At 43.5% G+C, this 17,059-nt stretch overlaps 1 protein-coding gene across 3 annotated transcripts in view; it reads right to left on the bottom strand.

Moving 5' to 3' along the window:
- Nucleotides 1-7,166, bottom strand: part of LOC103177725 (clathrin light chain A) — a 46,170-nt gene extending 39,004 nt beyond the window's left edge. For all 3 annotated transcript variants that reach the window (XM_042338871.1, XM_042338918.1, XM_042338935.1), the window contains exon 1: nucleotides 6,973-7,166. In XM_042338871.1, coding sequence (XP_042194805.1) covers nucleotides 6,973-7,117 — 145 coding nt within the window. In that variant the 5' untranslated portion in view covers nucleotides 7,118-7,166. The remainder of the gene's footprint in view (nucleotides 1-6,972) is intronic.
- Between the last annotated feature and the right edge of the window lie 9,893 nt (nucleotides 7,167-17,059).

Below are 17,059 nucleotides of genomic sequence, written 5' to 3'. Positions count from 1 at the left end.
ATGCAAGGATTATTATTATTATTATGAATACAGGAAATGATAGAAATATTTTGGTTCACTTTTCAACAAGGAAATTGATAAGAAAAATTGATAAGAATAGATAAGCAGAGTGCAACAAGATTAATGGGAAGTAAAACACCAGATAAATTAAACAAACTTGGAGAATATGTGACCTTGGCAAGATGGATTGCACGCAATGAGCCTTAAGGAAACAAGGGAGGAGATGGCTTTTTTTTTGTGTGTTTGTAATGTGTGTTTGTAAAAATAAACTTGTAGTTGTGTTTTTATCGGGCTTCTGTTTGTCAGGGTTTAACAAATTCATTTTTCAGGGTTTATTATTTGTTTGAGCTCGAAAAATTGTTTTTTTTTTAATGGCAGCATCAGAGCTGCTTGCACATATTGTGTGCTGAGGAAAGGTGAGGTGGTGGTGCCTTCACACAGTGACTCCCTCCTCTCATGTTTGTGAAAGATAGCATGTGTCAGGACAGGTTTTGCAGTGTTTATTCAATAAACAGCGATTTTTTGTGTATGTCTATTGGGGAGTTTTGGTTAAAACCAAAAATCAGAAGCCCTACATATATAAAATACATATATTTAACAACTCTGTGTAGAAAGGAATCATGCCAGAGCATTGGAATGTCACCTGTGTAATATGTAAAAAGGATGATAGAGCTAATCCGGGTAACTACAGACTAGTTGCTTAACATCATTTTTGGGCAGGATATTAGAATCTATAATAAAAGATGGAGTAGCTAGTCATTGAAGAAAAATATTATTAAGCATGGACAGCTGACATGGATTTATTAAAGAAAGTCATTCTTGACCAACCTCATTGAATTCTTTCATATTAACCAATATTTGAATTCCTAGAAAGTCTTTGATATAGTGCCACACGAGAAACTCATGTCTAAAATTGAGGCATGTGGAGGCGTGGAACAGGTAGAAGAATGGATTAAAGAATGGTTAGAAAACCAAAAGGCAGGAGTTAAGAGCATTTTCTCAGGTTGGTTCATCCACGACTTTGTTACCTCCTACCGAGGCTTTTCCGATGCATTTTTGGCTGGTCTTCCTAACTCCACCATCCTATAGTGAGAGTGAATATTTGAATTCCCAGAAAGCCTTTGATATAGTGTCACACAAGAGATTCATGATTAAAATTGAGGCATGTGGAGTCATGAGACAGGTAGCAGAATGGATTAAAGAATGGTTAGAAAACCAAAAGCAAAGGTGAGGAGTTAAGAGCATTTTCTTAAGTTGGCAAAAGGTAGGAAGCGGTGGGCTACAGGAATCCATGTTAGGACTGCTACTGTTCACCATATACCTAAATGATTTGGATTCAGATATCGGAGGTGTGGTGTCAAAATTTGGAGATGTTACCAAACTGGAGGTGGGCAGTAAATGGTGAAAAGGAATGCAAAAGAATGCAGGAAGACATAAATAGAGTAGCAGAATGGGCAGATAGATGGCAGATGAAATTTGACAAAGTAATTTACTTTGGCAGCAAAAATAAGCCAATTATAGATGATTGGAACTGAAGAGGATTAGAAAAGTGAAGAAATGCCATCATTCAGATGAAATGTTAAGCCAAATCCTGAATGCTGCTGTTAATGTGGACATTAAAGATCCTATGACACTATTCCGAAGAGAAAGGACTTTCTCCTGGTGTCCTGGTCAGCCCTAGATAAACTTAATAATAATAATAATAATCATTGCATTTGGTATAGCACTTTTCACATGTTCTAGACATCTCAAAGCGCTTCACAGAATAGACTGTAAAGTGAATTGACTGTATATTTGTGGGTGAAATGTGGCAGCCAGTTGCGCACAGCGGTGTATCACAAACAGTCGTGGATTGAAATGACCAATTTATTATTTTTTTGAGGGATTATTATCAGGCGTGTGGAGTAAGGAAACTTGCCCAAGGTTTCACCCTGCCGGGAATCGAACCCAGGTCTCTTGCTTGCAAAGCGAGTGCTCTAACCACTGAGCTAAAGGACTCCATGAACTTGATCATTCACTTCATTGCTGTTTGCTCCGGGACGCTGCCCCATGTGGAGTGCTACATAAATGTAGGTTGTTGTTCCTGTTGTTTGTGGGACATTGCTGTGAGCAAATTAGCTGTTACATTCACGTACAACATACATCAACACTGAACTTTACAGTAAATCCTGTGAAGCACTTTGAGACGTCCTCCTGACATAAAAAGCATTATATTGAATGCAAGGATTGTTATTAATTTTACTTAGGAAGAAGAGCAAAGGATAGAATTCAGACCAGCAAATCCACAAGTTTAGAACAAAATTCACTCCACAATGCACCACATAGTCTAATGAACAGATGCTATAATTGTTCCTGCAGTCATAAATCACAACTTTACCCTAAAGAGGAAATAATTACTGCTCCACTATTAACAATTTGGAGCAGATATAATGACAATCAACACTGCCTAAAACCCTCCTATCCAATCCAGCTTCCCACACCAAATCAGAAAATAACCGCTTTACTTTTCTCTCAGAATTAATTCATTCATATATACTATGACTTTATATACATACCCTATCAGGCTGCTCAGCTAAAGACCCCATGACACTATTCAAAAAGAGAAGGGAGTTTCTCCTGGTGTCCTCCCCAACAATCACACAGATAAATTTGTGGAGGTTTTGACCATATTGTTTATACAAAGCTGCTTCTTCATTTGCTTTAAAATGCTTAAATAAATCATGACATTTAACAGTAAGTACTAAAAAGTGCTCTGAGCCATTTTATTGTTGTAGGCCAGCAGTTAGCAAAACAAGTCGTGCAGAGCCATTTCTTATGGCAAGCAAAGAAAGCTGTGTGTGAGCTAGAGGTGATCTATGAGAATTTTGTGTACCTCCTACCTAACTCTAAGGTTCTGATGCAGTTATACAACCCACTTGCACATTCAGTAATAGTACATTTTGACTGGAACATAAAAGATCGCAAGAGAGATTTGAATGAAATGTGTAAACTCTATAACGAGAACAGCATGAATAATGCTGTATATTGCTTCACCTGGACAAAGGTGAGGAATATAAATGTACAGATGGATGAGATAATGAAAGAGAAATGTAAAGAAAATTTCCTGTTATTGAGCAGAAAGGCGAAGTAGCCTAAGATAATGGTTTCTCCCTGTATTAGTGTGGAAAGAATGCTCATTAATAATTAATTTTAATGACTAGTTTTGAAAATTGTGTGTGCAGAAGGACATTGAGTTTGTAGATACGTGAGTATCTACATTAAGTTTGTAGATATATAATGCTGTATATTGCTTCTCTGGGACAAAGGTGAGGAATATAAATGGTCAGACAGATGAGACAATGAAGGAGAAAAGTAAAAAACATTTCCCATTGTGCATGGGAGTTGCAGAGTGTTGGGAGTTGATTGATAGATGTGGGGTGGAGATGGGTTGCATTGGGAGGATGGATGGGAGTGGGAGATAGTGGGTGCTATACAGTGAAGCTGAGTGCCCGTCATCTCACCTGCGAGTGGACACAGAGGAAAGGAAGAGGCAGGTCATATGCATTTTATATGATGAGTAAACTCATAAGAACGTATGAATTTGCTGGATGACAGAAGACCAGGGCCATCCAGTTTGCCTTCAATCATCCTGGCAGTCGCATGACATGTCCCAAACTATATATTATATCCCGAGATATTATTTTCTAACAGAAATCTATCTAATTTATTCTTGAAAGTGGCCGCGCTTCCAGTCACTACTCCCCAAAACTATGGAACAATCTTCTTCTATCTCTCCGCCTTTTCCCTTCCTTCCCCATTTTCAGGTCACGCCTCAAGACCTTCCTATTCGACCATCCCTACTGTCACTTTCCCCTCCCCCCGACTCGGAGACACTATCCTGCACGAGGGGCACTATATAAATGTAAGTTGTTCTTGCTGTTGAAAGAATCAACATTTTCTGCTTCCACCATCTGCCTTGGGAGCCTGTTCCATATTATTTACTTCTCGCTTACTAAGTATGTTCAAATCATTGTAAGATACTTCCTCTGATTCCCACTTTCTTTGTTTTCAGTACCAGCCTTTCAAGAGAAACTGTACCAAAGGTCTTAATGAGATCCATATACTGCCTTACCCTTATAATATACTGCCTTACCCTTATCAAGCTCCTTTGTCACACAATCAAAGAAAACAAGTAAATTAGCTTGGAAGGATCTTCTCTTCATAATCCAATATTGGCTATCTTTTATCATTGATTTACTGTCCAGATGCTCCTTGATCTTATCTAGTCTATACTAATAAAATGACAATATCTGTCTGCGCTTCAAGAAGGATCTCAATAACCAATTGACATAGTGACATGATTTATACCTCATCGGAACGGTCTTGCCCTGGAAGTGACATGGGCATATTTGTTTTCGGGAATCTCCAATCGTTCATGAGTTATTTTCAGTTTTGCATTTTTCACTTCAGTTAAACCTGGTGGCCGCCAAGTCAAAGTGACGCTGTAACATCGTGCGTCACAGAGCACCTACGTATGTACGCATACACTGCAGTTACACCTGGTGGCTGCGCCAGCTGACCGTGACGCTGTGGCATCTTGCGTCACAGAGCACACACATAGCTAAGCAATGGGAACAAAATAAAGAACACATACGAAGCTAAGCCGTAGCAACAACAAAATTACATGTTTAAAGTGCCGAGTCCTCCCAAAAGGAGTCCCCCCACGGGAGTATAGATAAAGATAAAATGTCTGTCCGTGTGTCAATCGACATTCCATATTGGATCTTTTGGTTGCAAATGTAGCTGCAACAAGTACAGCTAGTTTTTAATAAGAGTCCTCAAAACGTTACCCACAATGGACGTCAAACTCACTGGTCTGTAGTTTCCTGGGTCCCTTTTGCTACCATTTTTTAAAATAGGAGTAACATCTGCTTTTCTTCAGTTCCCAGGCACCTCTCCAGTATTTTTAGCTTCAACTTAGCTGAAGGGTACTACAACAATAACAACACTTTGCATTTATTTAGTGCCCTTTGCACAGAGTAGCGTCTCAGAGTGCTTAAGATAGTGAGAGTTTTGTTAGAGAGGGCAATGTTATTTTGGATGGCAATGTGAATAAGGGTGCTGGTGAGGGAGGATGTAGGGGGGATGGGTTTGGGAGGGTTGTACATTGTGGGGGGAGAATGACTGTCGAGAATGAGGGCGGAGTTGGGAAGGATGTGGGTGAGGGAAGGATTGCCTGTCGGGGGCAGGGGGAGGCAGGTCTTGCGGAGAAAGTGGGGGTTGGGGCAGTCAGGGTGGCTGCTCTGATACAACCAGCAGTGGGCTGGAACAACCCGAAGGATTCCCAGGCTGGAGCAGAGCGAAGCTGTGGAAGGGTCCAGAAGGGAGAGAAGATGGGAGAGGGTTGAGGAGGAGAGAAGAACTGAGTGTGGGTAGCAAAAGGTAGGAAGTAGAAGCAGGAGCATTTTGGGAGGGTCAGCAACAAAACGCGCATGCCAAGACCTTTATATACGCGCCAAACATGCACATCATTAATGACTAATGTGCATATTTAGGCAATAAGTAAAGAGATATAAAGTGGACATTTATTGTTTCAGCCTTCCTTTGGGCCTGGGTCCTATCAAATCTCTATGATAATCTATACAAGTTCCCAGTTAATTCTGTCACTTGGGAAATATAATACTTGGTCATACAACAAGACCTCTGTCCTAATGTTAGACTAAATTAACAACACAACAATCCATAAATTCCAATTCCACCACCAGCATCTTCACCAACACAAAACTCTACACAACCAATCACCTCAGTCCTCATCCATTGGCTCCATATCTCCCTATGGATCAATTTCAAGCCCTCATGGTAAGCCATAACCATATTTCTCTGATCTTCTGCCCAACCCTTTCTCTTGCCATCCTCTCGGCTTGGATTACTCCCCCATCTGCCCCATCCACTGCCCAACAATTCCTCACATCAAATTGGTCATTCACTTCATGCCTGTTTGTGGGGCCTTTCTGGATGCAAATTGGCTGCTATGCTAGGCTTCAAACTATGCCCATTACTGTATATCCTTTGAAGGGCTTTGAAACGTCCCCCAAAATGTGAAAAACGCTCTTATATCAAACGTAAGGATTAAAATGAAACATTTAACAGATCAGGGCTGCAAGAAGTTCAAACATTTACCAAACCGTCAGCATCGAAACTAAAGGAACAGATCGGTTCAATCTCCGATACTGCCAAAACAATCTCCGGTACTGCAACCCTAACCCTAAAATCTGATGAAATTTAAAGATCTTTGTAAAAATGTAGAGGAAGCCATCGCCAGCCTCAGGAGCCTGAAGGTGACAGCTGCACATTCTGATCACCTGGAATCTGACCTGCTTTTCTGTGCAGCATGTGATGCAGACTCAAGTGATAAGCTCACCAGAACATCTGTCACTATGTGGCTCAGGGGCAGCCATCTGGTTGTCGCACTCCTCTCCGTATCAATGTAAATTGTACTGCAAAACCACCAACGAGAAAAAATGCCGGTGTGTCGGATGCTGATCGTTTATCTTTGCATCACAATTGGTGCGCCATTGGGGGTCCCTTAGGGTTTTTTTTCCCCTCCTGTGTGTGTCATCATTGAATGCAATCGCTTCTGGCGATTAATCGCCACATTAATCCGCGCTGATGAGATTGTGGAGTCGCGGACACACTGCGCAAAGGGCTCCGGCTGTCCCCGGGGAAACCCATGGCTTCGGAGCTCTCTCTCTCTATATATATATATAATATATATATATATATATGCATTTCCCCGATGCACTGTCTCCTGGACACCTGTCTCACTGCGACACGGATCATCCCGGGCCGCACAGGGAAGGTGCCATCACATCAGGGATCAGAGGAGCAGACAATGCTGCCCACCCCAGCGAGGGATGGAGGGATGGAGGGATGGAGGGGGAGGGAGGGAGGGATGGAGGGAGGCAGGAGGCGGGCAGTGCCAGCGGTGCTCACCTCCGGTGCCCAGGCTGTGGAGGGGCTCCTCCAGACCCTCCTCGCCCTCGATCCCCTCGATCTGATCCTGATGCTGCGCCAGGAAAGCGGCTGCCGGGTCCTCGTCGACTCCAGGGACCGCACCGTTCCCGACCCCGAACTCCATGTCCTGTGGCCGTCCCTGACCTCAATGGTCCTGTCTGCCCGTCTTGTCGGGGTGGGGGGGGGGGGGGGGTGGGGGGAGAGAGGGGGGGAGAGAGCAGCGCACGCAGGCAGAGCAGTGGCAACCACAGGGCGAGGTGCAGGCAAACTGAGGGGGGGATTTGCAACCCAACACGTCAGTACTGACAGAGCCCACACGCCATCCAGCACTCACTGCAGCTCCCTCCCTGCTCAGCCTCCACCACATCACTGGTCCCCGCCCGAGGACACCTCCATCCTAACAGGGCCACCACTGCCTCTTCTCATCATCGCACAGCGATACCCCTTCACCAGAAGCAGAGATCCGTCCGTGGTGATGCCCGAACCCCCCCCCCCCCCCCCAGCCAGGCACACACCCAACATCAGGGCTGTGGGGGGGGGGGGGGGGAATCGATTAGTCTGAGCCGCTTGGGGCATGGCTAAAGGGATGGATCTAAATAAATCAGGCATCCGTTTTAATGATTTGGAAACCTACATAAGGAAAATAATGTCTTACCATTGCTGACGGTGGCAAATTGCGGGGTACAGCAGCCTGATGTGGAATGCAGGAGACTCTGCGAGATGGCATCCACCAGTGTATCTCAATCCCTCAGTGTGAGGACCAGGGTCAATCCAAGAAAACAACCGCTTACATTTATATAGTGCCTTTCACATAGGAGAATGTCTCCGAGCGCTGGGCAATGGTGGGATGGACACCAAGCAGGAGGGAGGGGGGAACGGGGTGGTCACTAGAGATAGGGTCAAAAATAGTGGCCTAACAAGGCCCTGGAGCAAGAATCTAAAACTTTGGTTTCCTTCTCCGCCCCCTCATGTTCTCTCTCTCAACAACAGCTTGCATTTATATAATGCCCTTCACACGAGGTAGCGCGCAAATGTTTGCCCTGTGAAGTGCATGTGCGATTCAGCTCTATCAAAACCAGGTGTGAGAGAACATGCGTCTCCACTGGGTTGGGCCCCCATCACCTCGTGGGCCCTGACATGACTGTACCACTTGCACCATTGTAGTAACATGACTGGTAAAAAAGGTAAGTTTCAGGTGAGACTTTGAAAACAGAGAGGGAGCAAGATGGAAGGGTCAAGGGAGGGAGTCCAAAGGTTAGGGTGTAGAAGTGGAAAGCTTAGTTAACAGTGATGTGGGTAGGGGGAGGGGTGCACGTCAAACCCATGTCAACGACCAAAGGATTGGGGTAGGAAAAGATTGGAGAGGCAAAGAGGATTTGTAAGTGATGGTGAGGATCTTGAAATCGATCTGCTGCAAAACAGAGAACCAGTGGAGCCTGACAAGAAATGGGGTCATAGACATATGGACTTTGGTGTGGATGGGGACGTGGGTGGTGGAGTTTTGAATAAATTTAAGTTTATGGACTATGGAGTTAGGCAGACCAGTGAGGAATGTATTGGAAAAATCCAGCCCGGAGGTGACGAAGGCGTAGATAAGGGTTCCGAAGAGATCTAAAGTGTGGTAGGGATGCAAGCGAGTGGTGTAGCAGAGATTTAAAAAAAGTAGAAACCATATGTAAGCGAGCAAGGAGAGCTAAGGACTGAATTTGACACCATGGTTGTGCACTGGTTGGCTGAGTTTGAGAAAGGGACTGGGAAGGTAGAATTGGTCAGAGCCAGAAGTAAGGAGACATTGGTGGGAGCCAAGCAGGATAACTTTGATCTTGTTCCGTGTTATAACTTCATGGCGAGCTCAATTAGTAATGCTCCAATACGTTTTATCAAGAAACTGAGCTGGGAAAGTATGGAGAAAAGGCAGGTAAATGGGACTGAAAGATTGCTTTTTAAAAGTGCCAGCAGACATGATGGGCCAAATTGCCTTCTTCTGTGCTATAATTTTCCATGGTTCTATGATTCCATGGTCATTGCTGTCAATGGTTTGAGAAATACTGACATAGACCATTTTGCAATGCATGCAGAAAGATAGTGGATGCAGTTTAATGTTGAGAAATGTGAAGTACATTCTCAGAAAAAGAACAAAGATTCTAAATAGTCTATTGCTCATTGATGTTGAGGATAAATCAGTTCTAGAGGAGTAGGTACAAAGACGTTTAAAGACATAGTGCAGATAGAACATGCCACAAAAACTGCAATTTAGGTTCATATATGGACACTGAATACAAAAGTCAGAACATGATGCAAAATATACAAGATATTAATGAGGCCAAAGTTAGGATCGTGGAGCCTAGTGTAGGAGAGGACATGGGTTGCAGAGTTCTGGATGATCTGCAGCCTGTGGAGGGAGGAGTTGGGGAGGCCGACAAGCAGGGAGTTTGCATGGTCGAGCCTCGATGTAATGAAGGAGTGTATGAGGTTTGCGGCATCCTGCAGTGTGAGACAGTGGCGGAGCCAGGCGATGTTGCGGAGGTGGAGGAAGGCAGAGCATGTCATGGCGCAGATGTGGGGTAGAAAGGATAGTTGAGGCGGAGGAATGTGAAGAGGAGAGGGGATGGAAAAATGTGTTTTGTGGTGGGATCACGCTGGAGGACTAGGGGCACCCTATCACAGTTCTGGGGGTGAAGGGAAGGGGTGAGGACAAAGGTGCGGGAAATAGGATGGACACGGTCAAGGGCCCTGTCTACCTCGGGGGAGGGGAAACCTTGGCTGAGGAAAAAGGAGGATATTTCAGAAACTCTGGTGTGGAAGGTGGAATTGTCAGAGCGTGTGTGGCGGAGGCGGAGAAACTGGGAGAAGGGAATGGAGTCCTTACAGGAAGCCAGGTGAGAAGAAGTGTATTTGAGGTAGATGTGGGAGTTGCTGGGCTTGTAGTAAATATCAATGGATAGTCAATGCCCTGAGATGGAGATAGAGACATCAGGGAAGGGAAGAGTCAGAGATAGACCATGTGAAGGTAAGGGAGGGGTGAAAGTTGGAAGTAAAATTAATGAAATTTTCCAACTGAAGGTAAGAGCAGGAAGCAGCATCAACAATGTACCAGAAGAATAGGTCAGGGAGGAGACCTGAAAAGGACTGGAATAAAGATTGCTCAAAGTATCCTACAAAAAGGCAGGCATAGCTAGGATCTATGTAGATTCCTATAGCGACACCTCTTATTTAGAGGAAGTGAGTAGAGTTGAAAGAAAAGTTGTTCAAAATGAGAACAAGTTCAGTGAGGTGGAGGAGGCTGGTGGTGGATGGAGATTGGTTGGGCCACTGTTCCAGGAAGAAGTGAAGGGGCTGCAGGCCAGCCTGGTGGGGGCTGGAGGTGTAGAGGGATTGAATGTCCATCGTAAAAAGGAGATAGTTAGGGTCAGGAAACTGGAATTGGTTAAAGTGGTGGAGGGTGTCAGAAGAGTCGCAGATGTAGGTGGGAAGGGATGGGACAAGGGTTAGATAAAATATTGGGTTGGTTTTCACTGGAACAGCGAAGTTGTAAAAGTGGAACATTATTCCTACTGGTTGGTAAATTGTTAACAAGGGTAGGTGATGTTTTGCACAGCTGAATTTCGAGTCACTTGCTGTTACATTTAGAAGAGATTATTTAATCATTTGAAGTAAACCAACATAAAGAGATAGGAGAAAAGGAACAGGGAAGTAAGGATTACTATTATGAATGGGATTAGACTTCTAGTGAATAGGAGAGCACCATTTTAAACTCAGTGGACCAAATAATCGCTTCTAAGGTGCATTTCTATGAACCTACAATTAGTCAAAGTATAATACAAGAGGCCTACATAACATAATTCTTTATTTTATTGGCAAAGTTGCATTCCATTCTGATTTTATTGGAGAAATTGCATTCAATTCTATAGAGACCTAAATTTATCAAGAAAATAATAATTTGTTAACTCAAATAAGGACACAAATTAGTGTGAATATTATGAACAGCACCATTTATTTCATTTACTTCCCCCTCCCCCACTCTCCATGTCGCCTTAGAAAAGCTAACTTACCTATATGTTTTTTCTCCCACTATTTCTTTTACTTGTAATGTGCTTCTCTGCGTGATGCCTCTCAGTGTTTTATTTCTGCCATGTGATACCTCTCATTCATGCTTCACAATCTCTATGTGCGGCACTGATAAACCTAGATGACAGCTTCAAAGTTCAAAACAATAAAAAGGTCAAAATGTGAAATCAAGTAAATGTGTTGTAAGTGACACCTAACCAGATTTTGTTTTATATATGCATTTCATATAGCAACATGTCACATTGTTGAAGTGACTCAAAGTGCTTCATAGGATATATTGTAAAGTGTAATGACTGTGTACACAGCAATGTCCCACAAGCATGAAGTGAATGGCCAATTTTATTTGGATAATTGTTGGCCAGGACCTCAAGAGATAGTACTTCCTGTTTTCAAAAAGTGCCATGGGATCTTTAACATCATCCTGAACAGACAAACAGGATCTTGGTTTAACATCTCATCTGAAGCATCGGGAGTGTTGTGATCAAAAATATATTATCGCTTAATGTATTGCTTTAGTTCAGTTACAAATGCTTATGCTTGTTAGCTAGCATCAAGTTGACCTGTGGAATGACAATCTTGATTATAAATTGGTTGTTTTGATCGGGTGAAGGTTGCTTGTGCTTGTTAGCCAATATTGAAATGATTTGTAGACATTATAAGCCTAATTAAATTGAGCTGAATTGGAGAATTTATATCTAAGCGAGATGAATGTAACAAGGTAACTGCTAAAGATTCAACTTTGGTCCTTTGATTCAACACCCACTATTACCAGTGTTCCAGTTTCAGAGAAATAATGTTTGCCTACTGCGTATGAAGAAGTTGTGATTTTTGATACAGTCATTACAGTGACTTTGCTATACTTGAGCGTCAACAGCCAATACTATCTTTCATAACCCTACCTACTGTAATTGATTATTGAATCAATGAAAAATTATATGTCTTTCTGCCTTATTAAGTAAACAAGCTTTAAAATATAAAATACAAGGACTTTGGTTCTTCTGTTTACAGTTCCGAATTTAAAATTCCGCAAAACAGGATAAGCTGATCTTTCATGGCCACACCTTTTTTCCCAGGCTACAACCGAGTGGTTAATTCCACTACTGGCCATAACTTCCAACCCAACAGGAGGACATTTTATGAGGGAAATACAGACATATTTGAGGATTAAGAAGAAAAGGATCAGAAAGACACCAAATGTCACAAACTAATGAAATAGTGGTGGCTGAATAGTCTAATTTTGTTCCTATATATGTAAAGTGTTCTAAGTTTTGATGATCTAGAATGAGTTAAAGAATGAGTTAAAAGTAGAAAAGAGTGAGATTTGATTTTAATAGAACAACATAGGGAAAAAGTTCAGAGGCAGTATTATTAATAAAATAGACAAAAGCTATGACCAAGAAAGAAAAAGAGAAAGGAGCTGCAGACTAAAGGTCAGAAACGGTATCTTGTATCCTGTCAAAAGAGATGACAAAGGAGCACCCAGATATATGAGACCAGCATTGAATGGCTTTATGTTGTTGAGCGTAAAAGATACCTTCAACTTTTTCCCAATTTCATGAGTTTAATCTAACATTAAGTTCCATCTCCCATAGTCCAAGAATCTCATTCAATTCCCACATTTGGTATTGATAGCACAGGGTTTCTACTGCTTGAAAGCATATCTCTGCAAGATTTAACATGCAGTTTAGATTTGGGGAGCAAGCTATCCAAGATCGCTCCAACATGACATTTTTGGCAATAGAATGCCAGAAATGAGCCAGCCCTCTTTGGGGTTCTCGATAGCTCAGTTCCTGAGCCAGGCAGATCTGAAGTATTCCAGGGCAGTGCTGATGACACCACACCCAGCATGGCTCATCAGCAGGACCTGGAAGGGGAGACCAGTCACTGGGAGCAGGGATTCATGTAACAACAACTTGTATTTACATAGCACCTCTATGGAGGGTAGAGTCGCAGAGCACTTACCAGTGGCGGAGCCTGATTCCGAGCCTGGGGTAGGGGAGAGGTGGCCGTAAACACAGTCGAAGAAGAAAGTCTTCAGATGGAACCTGAATTCCAATTAGTCTTAATTTTTAAGATCACAAAGAATTATGGAAAATTCTTCTATTCATTCTCAACAACAACAACAAAATTACATTTGTATAGCACCTTTCACGTCGGGAGGACATCTCAGGACAGTCAGTGTTTTAGACCCGAGCTGGGGGTCAGGATTGGGGAGGCTGGAGGGCGGGGGGGGGGGGGGAAGCAGTGATCGAAAGCACAGTTGAAAAGGAGGGTCTTGAAATAGGTCTTGACGGGAGGGGGCGAGGCAGAGGGACTGCAGGATGGAGTTCCAGAGGGTGGGGCAGAGTGGCAGAAGGCCCGCCCGGCAATGGTGGGGTGGGTGATGTGAAACAGGCTGGAGCCCGCTGAGCAGAGGGAGCAGGCAGGATGGTAGGGCGTTAGAGGTTGCAGAGGTAGGGGGAGCGAGTCCATAGAGGGCTTTGAAGGTGAGGACCAGGATCTTGAACTATATCTTTTGTGTGATGGGAAGCCAGTGGAGTCAGGTGAGGATGGGTGAGATAGGGTCACGGAGCCTGGTGCGGGAGAGGACATGGGCTGCAGAGTTTTGGATGATCTGCAGCCTATGGAGGGAGGTGTTGGGGAGGCCGACAAGCAGTGAGTTTACATAGTCAGGCCTTGATGTAAGAATGCGTATATGAGGGTTTCGGCGGCTTGCGGTGTGAGATGGGCGGAGCCGGGCAACGTTGCGGAGGTGGGGGAAGGCAGAGCGGGTCATGGCGCGGATGTGAGGTAGAAAGGATAGTTGAGGGTCAAACAAGACGCCAAGGTTCCGAACTGACTTAGTTAGTGTGCAACCATGGATCGTGATGCTGTCAGCGCCTGAGGTGTGGAGGCGCTGATGGGAGCCAATCAAGAGGGCCTCGGTCTGAGACACTGCCCTGAGTGGAGGGCGCTATATAAGTGCAAGTTGTTGTTGTTGATGTTCAATTGAAGAAAGTTAGCTCTCATCCAGCATTTGATGTCTAACAGACATTCTGTCAGGACAGCAGTGGTCCTGGAGTTAAGGGTGGAGGCAGAAAGGTAGAGTTGGGTGTCATCCGCATGCAGATGGAAGTTGACCCCATGTCTCAAATGATATCACCAAGAGCTGGAATCTGGTTCTTTTTAAGAACTGTAAAACCTGCTTCAGAACTAAAACTGAATTTAAGAATTTCCGACAATTCTTATCATCTTTAATTTGAAAACATCAACAAATTGGATTAAAACGCAAAATGCTGCAGATGCTGGAAATCTGAAAACAAAAACAGAAGTCGCTGGGAACAGTCAGCAGGTCAGGCAGCATCTATGGAGAAAGGAAAGTGAGTCAACATTTCGGGTCCACAACCCTTCGTCAGAATGTGACATCAGCCGTGTCTATTTCTCCACTCCCTTCTCCCACTCAAATCGTTCTCCTTCCGAACGTGCTGCACTCCACTCTCTCAGGACCAATCCTGACATTATTGTCAGACCCACTGACAGGAGGCACTGTCGTCGTTTGGCGAAAGGACCTCTACCTGGCACAGGCTGAACGGCAACTCTCTGACGAATCCTCCTACCTTCCCCTGGACCATGACCGCACAAATGAACACCAAGCCATTATCACCGCGACAGTCAATGACCTCATCTCCTCTCGGGAGCTTCCCCCCACAGCCTCCAACCACATAGCACCCCAGCCATGCACAGCCCGCCTCTACCTCCTCCCCAAGATCCACAAACAGGAGTTTCCCGGGAGACCTATTGTTTCATCCTGTTCCAGCCCCACCAAACTGATCTCCTCGCATCTGGACTCTATTTTTGCTCCTCTTGTCCACGCCCTACCAACCTACATCCGTGACTCTTCTGACGTCCTCTGCCACTTCAACAATTTCCAGTTCCCGGGCCCTGTCCGTCTCTTATTCACAATGGACGTTCAGTCCCTCTACACCTCCATCCACCACAAGGATGGCCTGCAGGCCCTCCACTTCCACCTCAAGCAGCAGCCTAACCAGTCTCCATCCACCACCACCCTCCTCCGTCTGGCTGAACTTGTTCTGACATTGAACAACTTCACCTTCAACTCCAATCACTTCCTCCAAGTGAAAGGTGTCGCTATGGGAACCTATGGGTTCCAGCTATGCCTGCCTGTTTGTTGGCCACCTGGAATATGCTTTGTTCCGGGCCTACTCAGGTCCTTTCCCTGACCTGTTCCTCAGGTACATCGGCAACTGTGTTGGGGCTGTTTCCTGCTCTCGTAGTGAGCTGGAAAAATTCACTAATTTCGCTTCTATCTTCCACCCCTCCAGTTCTGACGAAGGGTCGTGGACCCGAAACGTTGACTTACTTTCCTTTCTCCATAGAAGCTGCCTGACCTGCTGAGTGTTCTTGGCTGTTTTTGTTAACAACTTGGATTATATTTCTTCTTCACAAGGAGTGGCGTCCTGGAGCAATTGAGACAAATTGCTCTTAAAGCTAACACTAGGTGAAATTTCAAGTCTCGGATACAACTGTTACATATGATGATCAATCAAAGAATATTCTCAACTACAGAAGTATCCTTCATTATGTTTCTATAATTTGTAATTCTTTAGGAAAGCTGTCCCAGTCAGGGATCAGCTGTGGGGAATGTAGGAAAATTGGGGATCAAACCAGAAACTTTGGTTGTGCACAGGTTTGGTGAGTCTCAGGGATCATTGTTGTATCAGCTTGGAATCATTCATAGCAACATAGAAACAGTTTAAGGCAAGGGCGGATTATTTTGTTTACCCATTCAGCATTCCAAAAAACTCCTTAGAGATTCATCTTTCTCAAATAACAGAGTGACATTTTCCACTCGCCAGGCCTCCTGGACCAACACCACCACCAATAATAATGTACCGCTATAGTGGCAGGTTAGCAGCTCAGAGCACTTAACCAATTGTTGACTTAATATTTAGATTATATTTATTTTTATTTAATTTAAATGAAATTGTTGACTTACAAGTCGATATATGTTCAGACAGAGAGATAATCAAGTTCACAGAGACAGGATGTTTTGTGTAAGACACCTTTATGTAGCAATGTGCATGATACAGAAAAATATTTTACCAATCTGGGGAATAGCATAACTGTATTTCTTTTTTATAATAATAATAATTATAATAATAATCCTTGCATTTGATATAGCACCTTATCATGTCGTTGAGATGTCCGTTTTTCTGTGACTCTATTTGTGTTGGCAAACACGAGAGACAATTTGCACAGCAACATAAGCAGGATAAGCAAACCAAAGGTGCAGTCAAAGATATATGATTTTAAATAGGTCTTGAAACAAAGGGTTTTGAAAGCAGAATTGGAGGGAACAAGGAAGAAGAGTTTAGGGAAACAGTTCCAGAGAGAGAATGCTCACCCACAAATAGGGTGGAGAGGGCATAAACAGGTCTGAGTCAGCAAAGTGGAGAGAGGGAGCAGATGAGAACTGCAGGAGATTGCAAACAGAGTGGGCCAAAAGTTTAAAGGCTACCTTTGTTGGAGTTATAAAGATTGACAGTAATTTTGATGAGTACAACAGATAATATTCAAATCCTGTTTTGTTCTGTGATATTTTAATGGTGTTAACTTATTTAACTGGCTGTTCCATAAATACACCCTCTTAAAACTTCTATAATGGAAAAAGATATTTAATCTGTCTAAGTTGTATAAAAATGGTTGCTTCATTCTAAAAGTTCCAATGTTTTAAATATTTAGGGACAAAGATATTGATGAATTGAATCAATTGTAAAACTAGTTTTGAAGAAGGCATTTATTTCAAATTGTTTCCCTGTTTGTCATGCTTTGAGATCAGTAGAATATTTGGAGTCCTGTAGCTCAGTGGTTAGAGCACTTGGGTTCGATTCCCGGCAGGATGAAATGTTGGGCAAGTTTCCTTACTGCATACGCCTCTGTTTACCTAGCAATAAGTAGGAACCCATTTGGCAGATCTCTTTTCGGGAGTAATAATTTC

This window comes from Callorhinchus milii, unplaced genomic scaffold (assembly GCF_018977255.1).
Source record: "Callorhinchus milii isolate IMCB2004 unplaced genomic scaffold, IMCB_Cmil_1.0 Scaffold1, whole genome shotgun sequence".
Classification (NCBI taxonomy): domain Eukaryota; kingdom Metazoa; phylum Chordata; class Chondrichthyes; order Chimaeriformes; family Callorhinchidae; genus Callorhinchus; species Callorhinchus milii.
The sequence above is the reverse complement of the archived record's forward strand: the minus strand, read 5'-3'. Positions and strand labels throughout refer to the sequence as shown.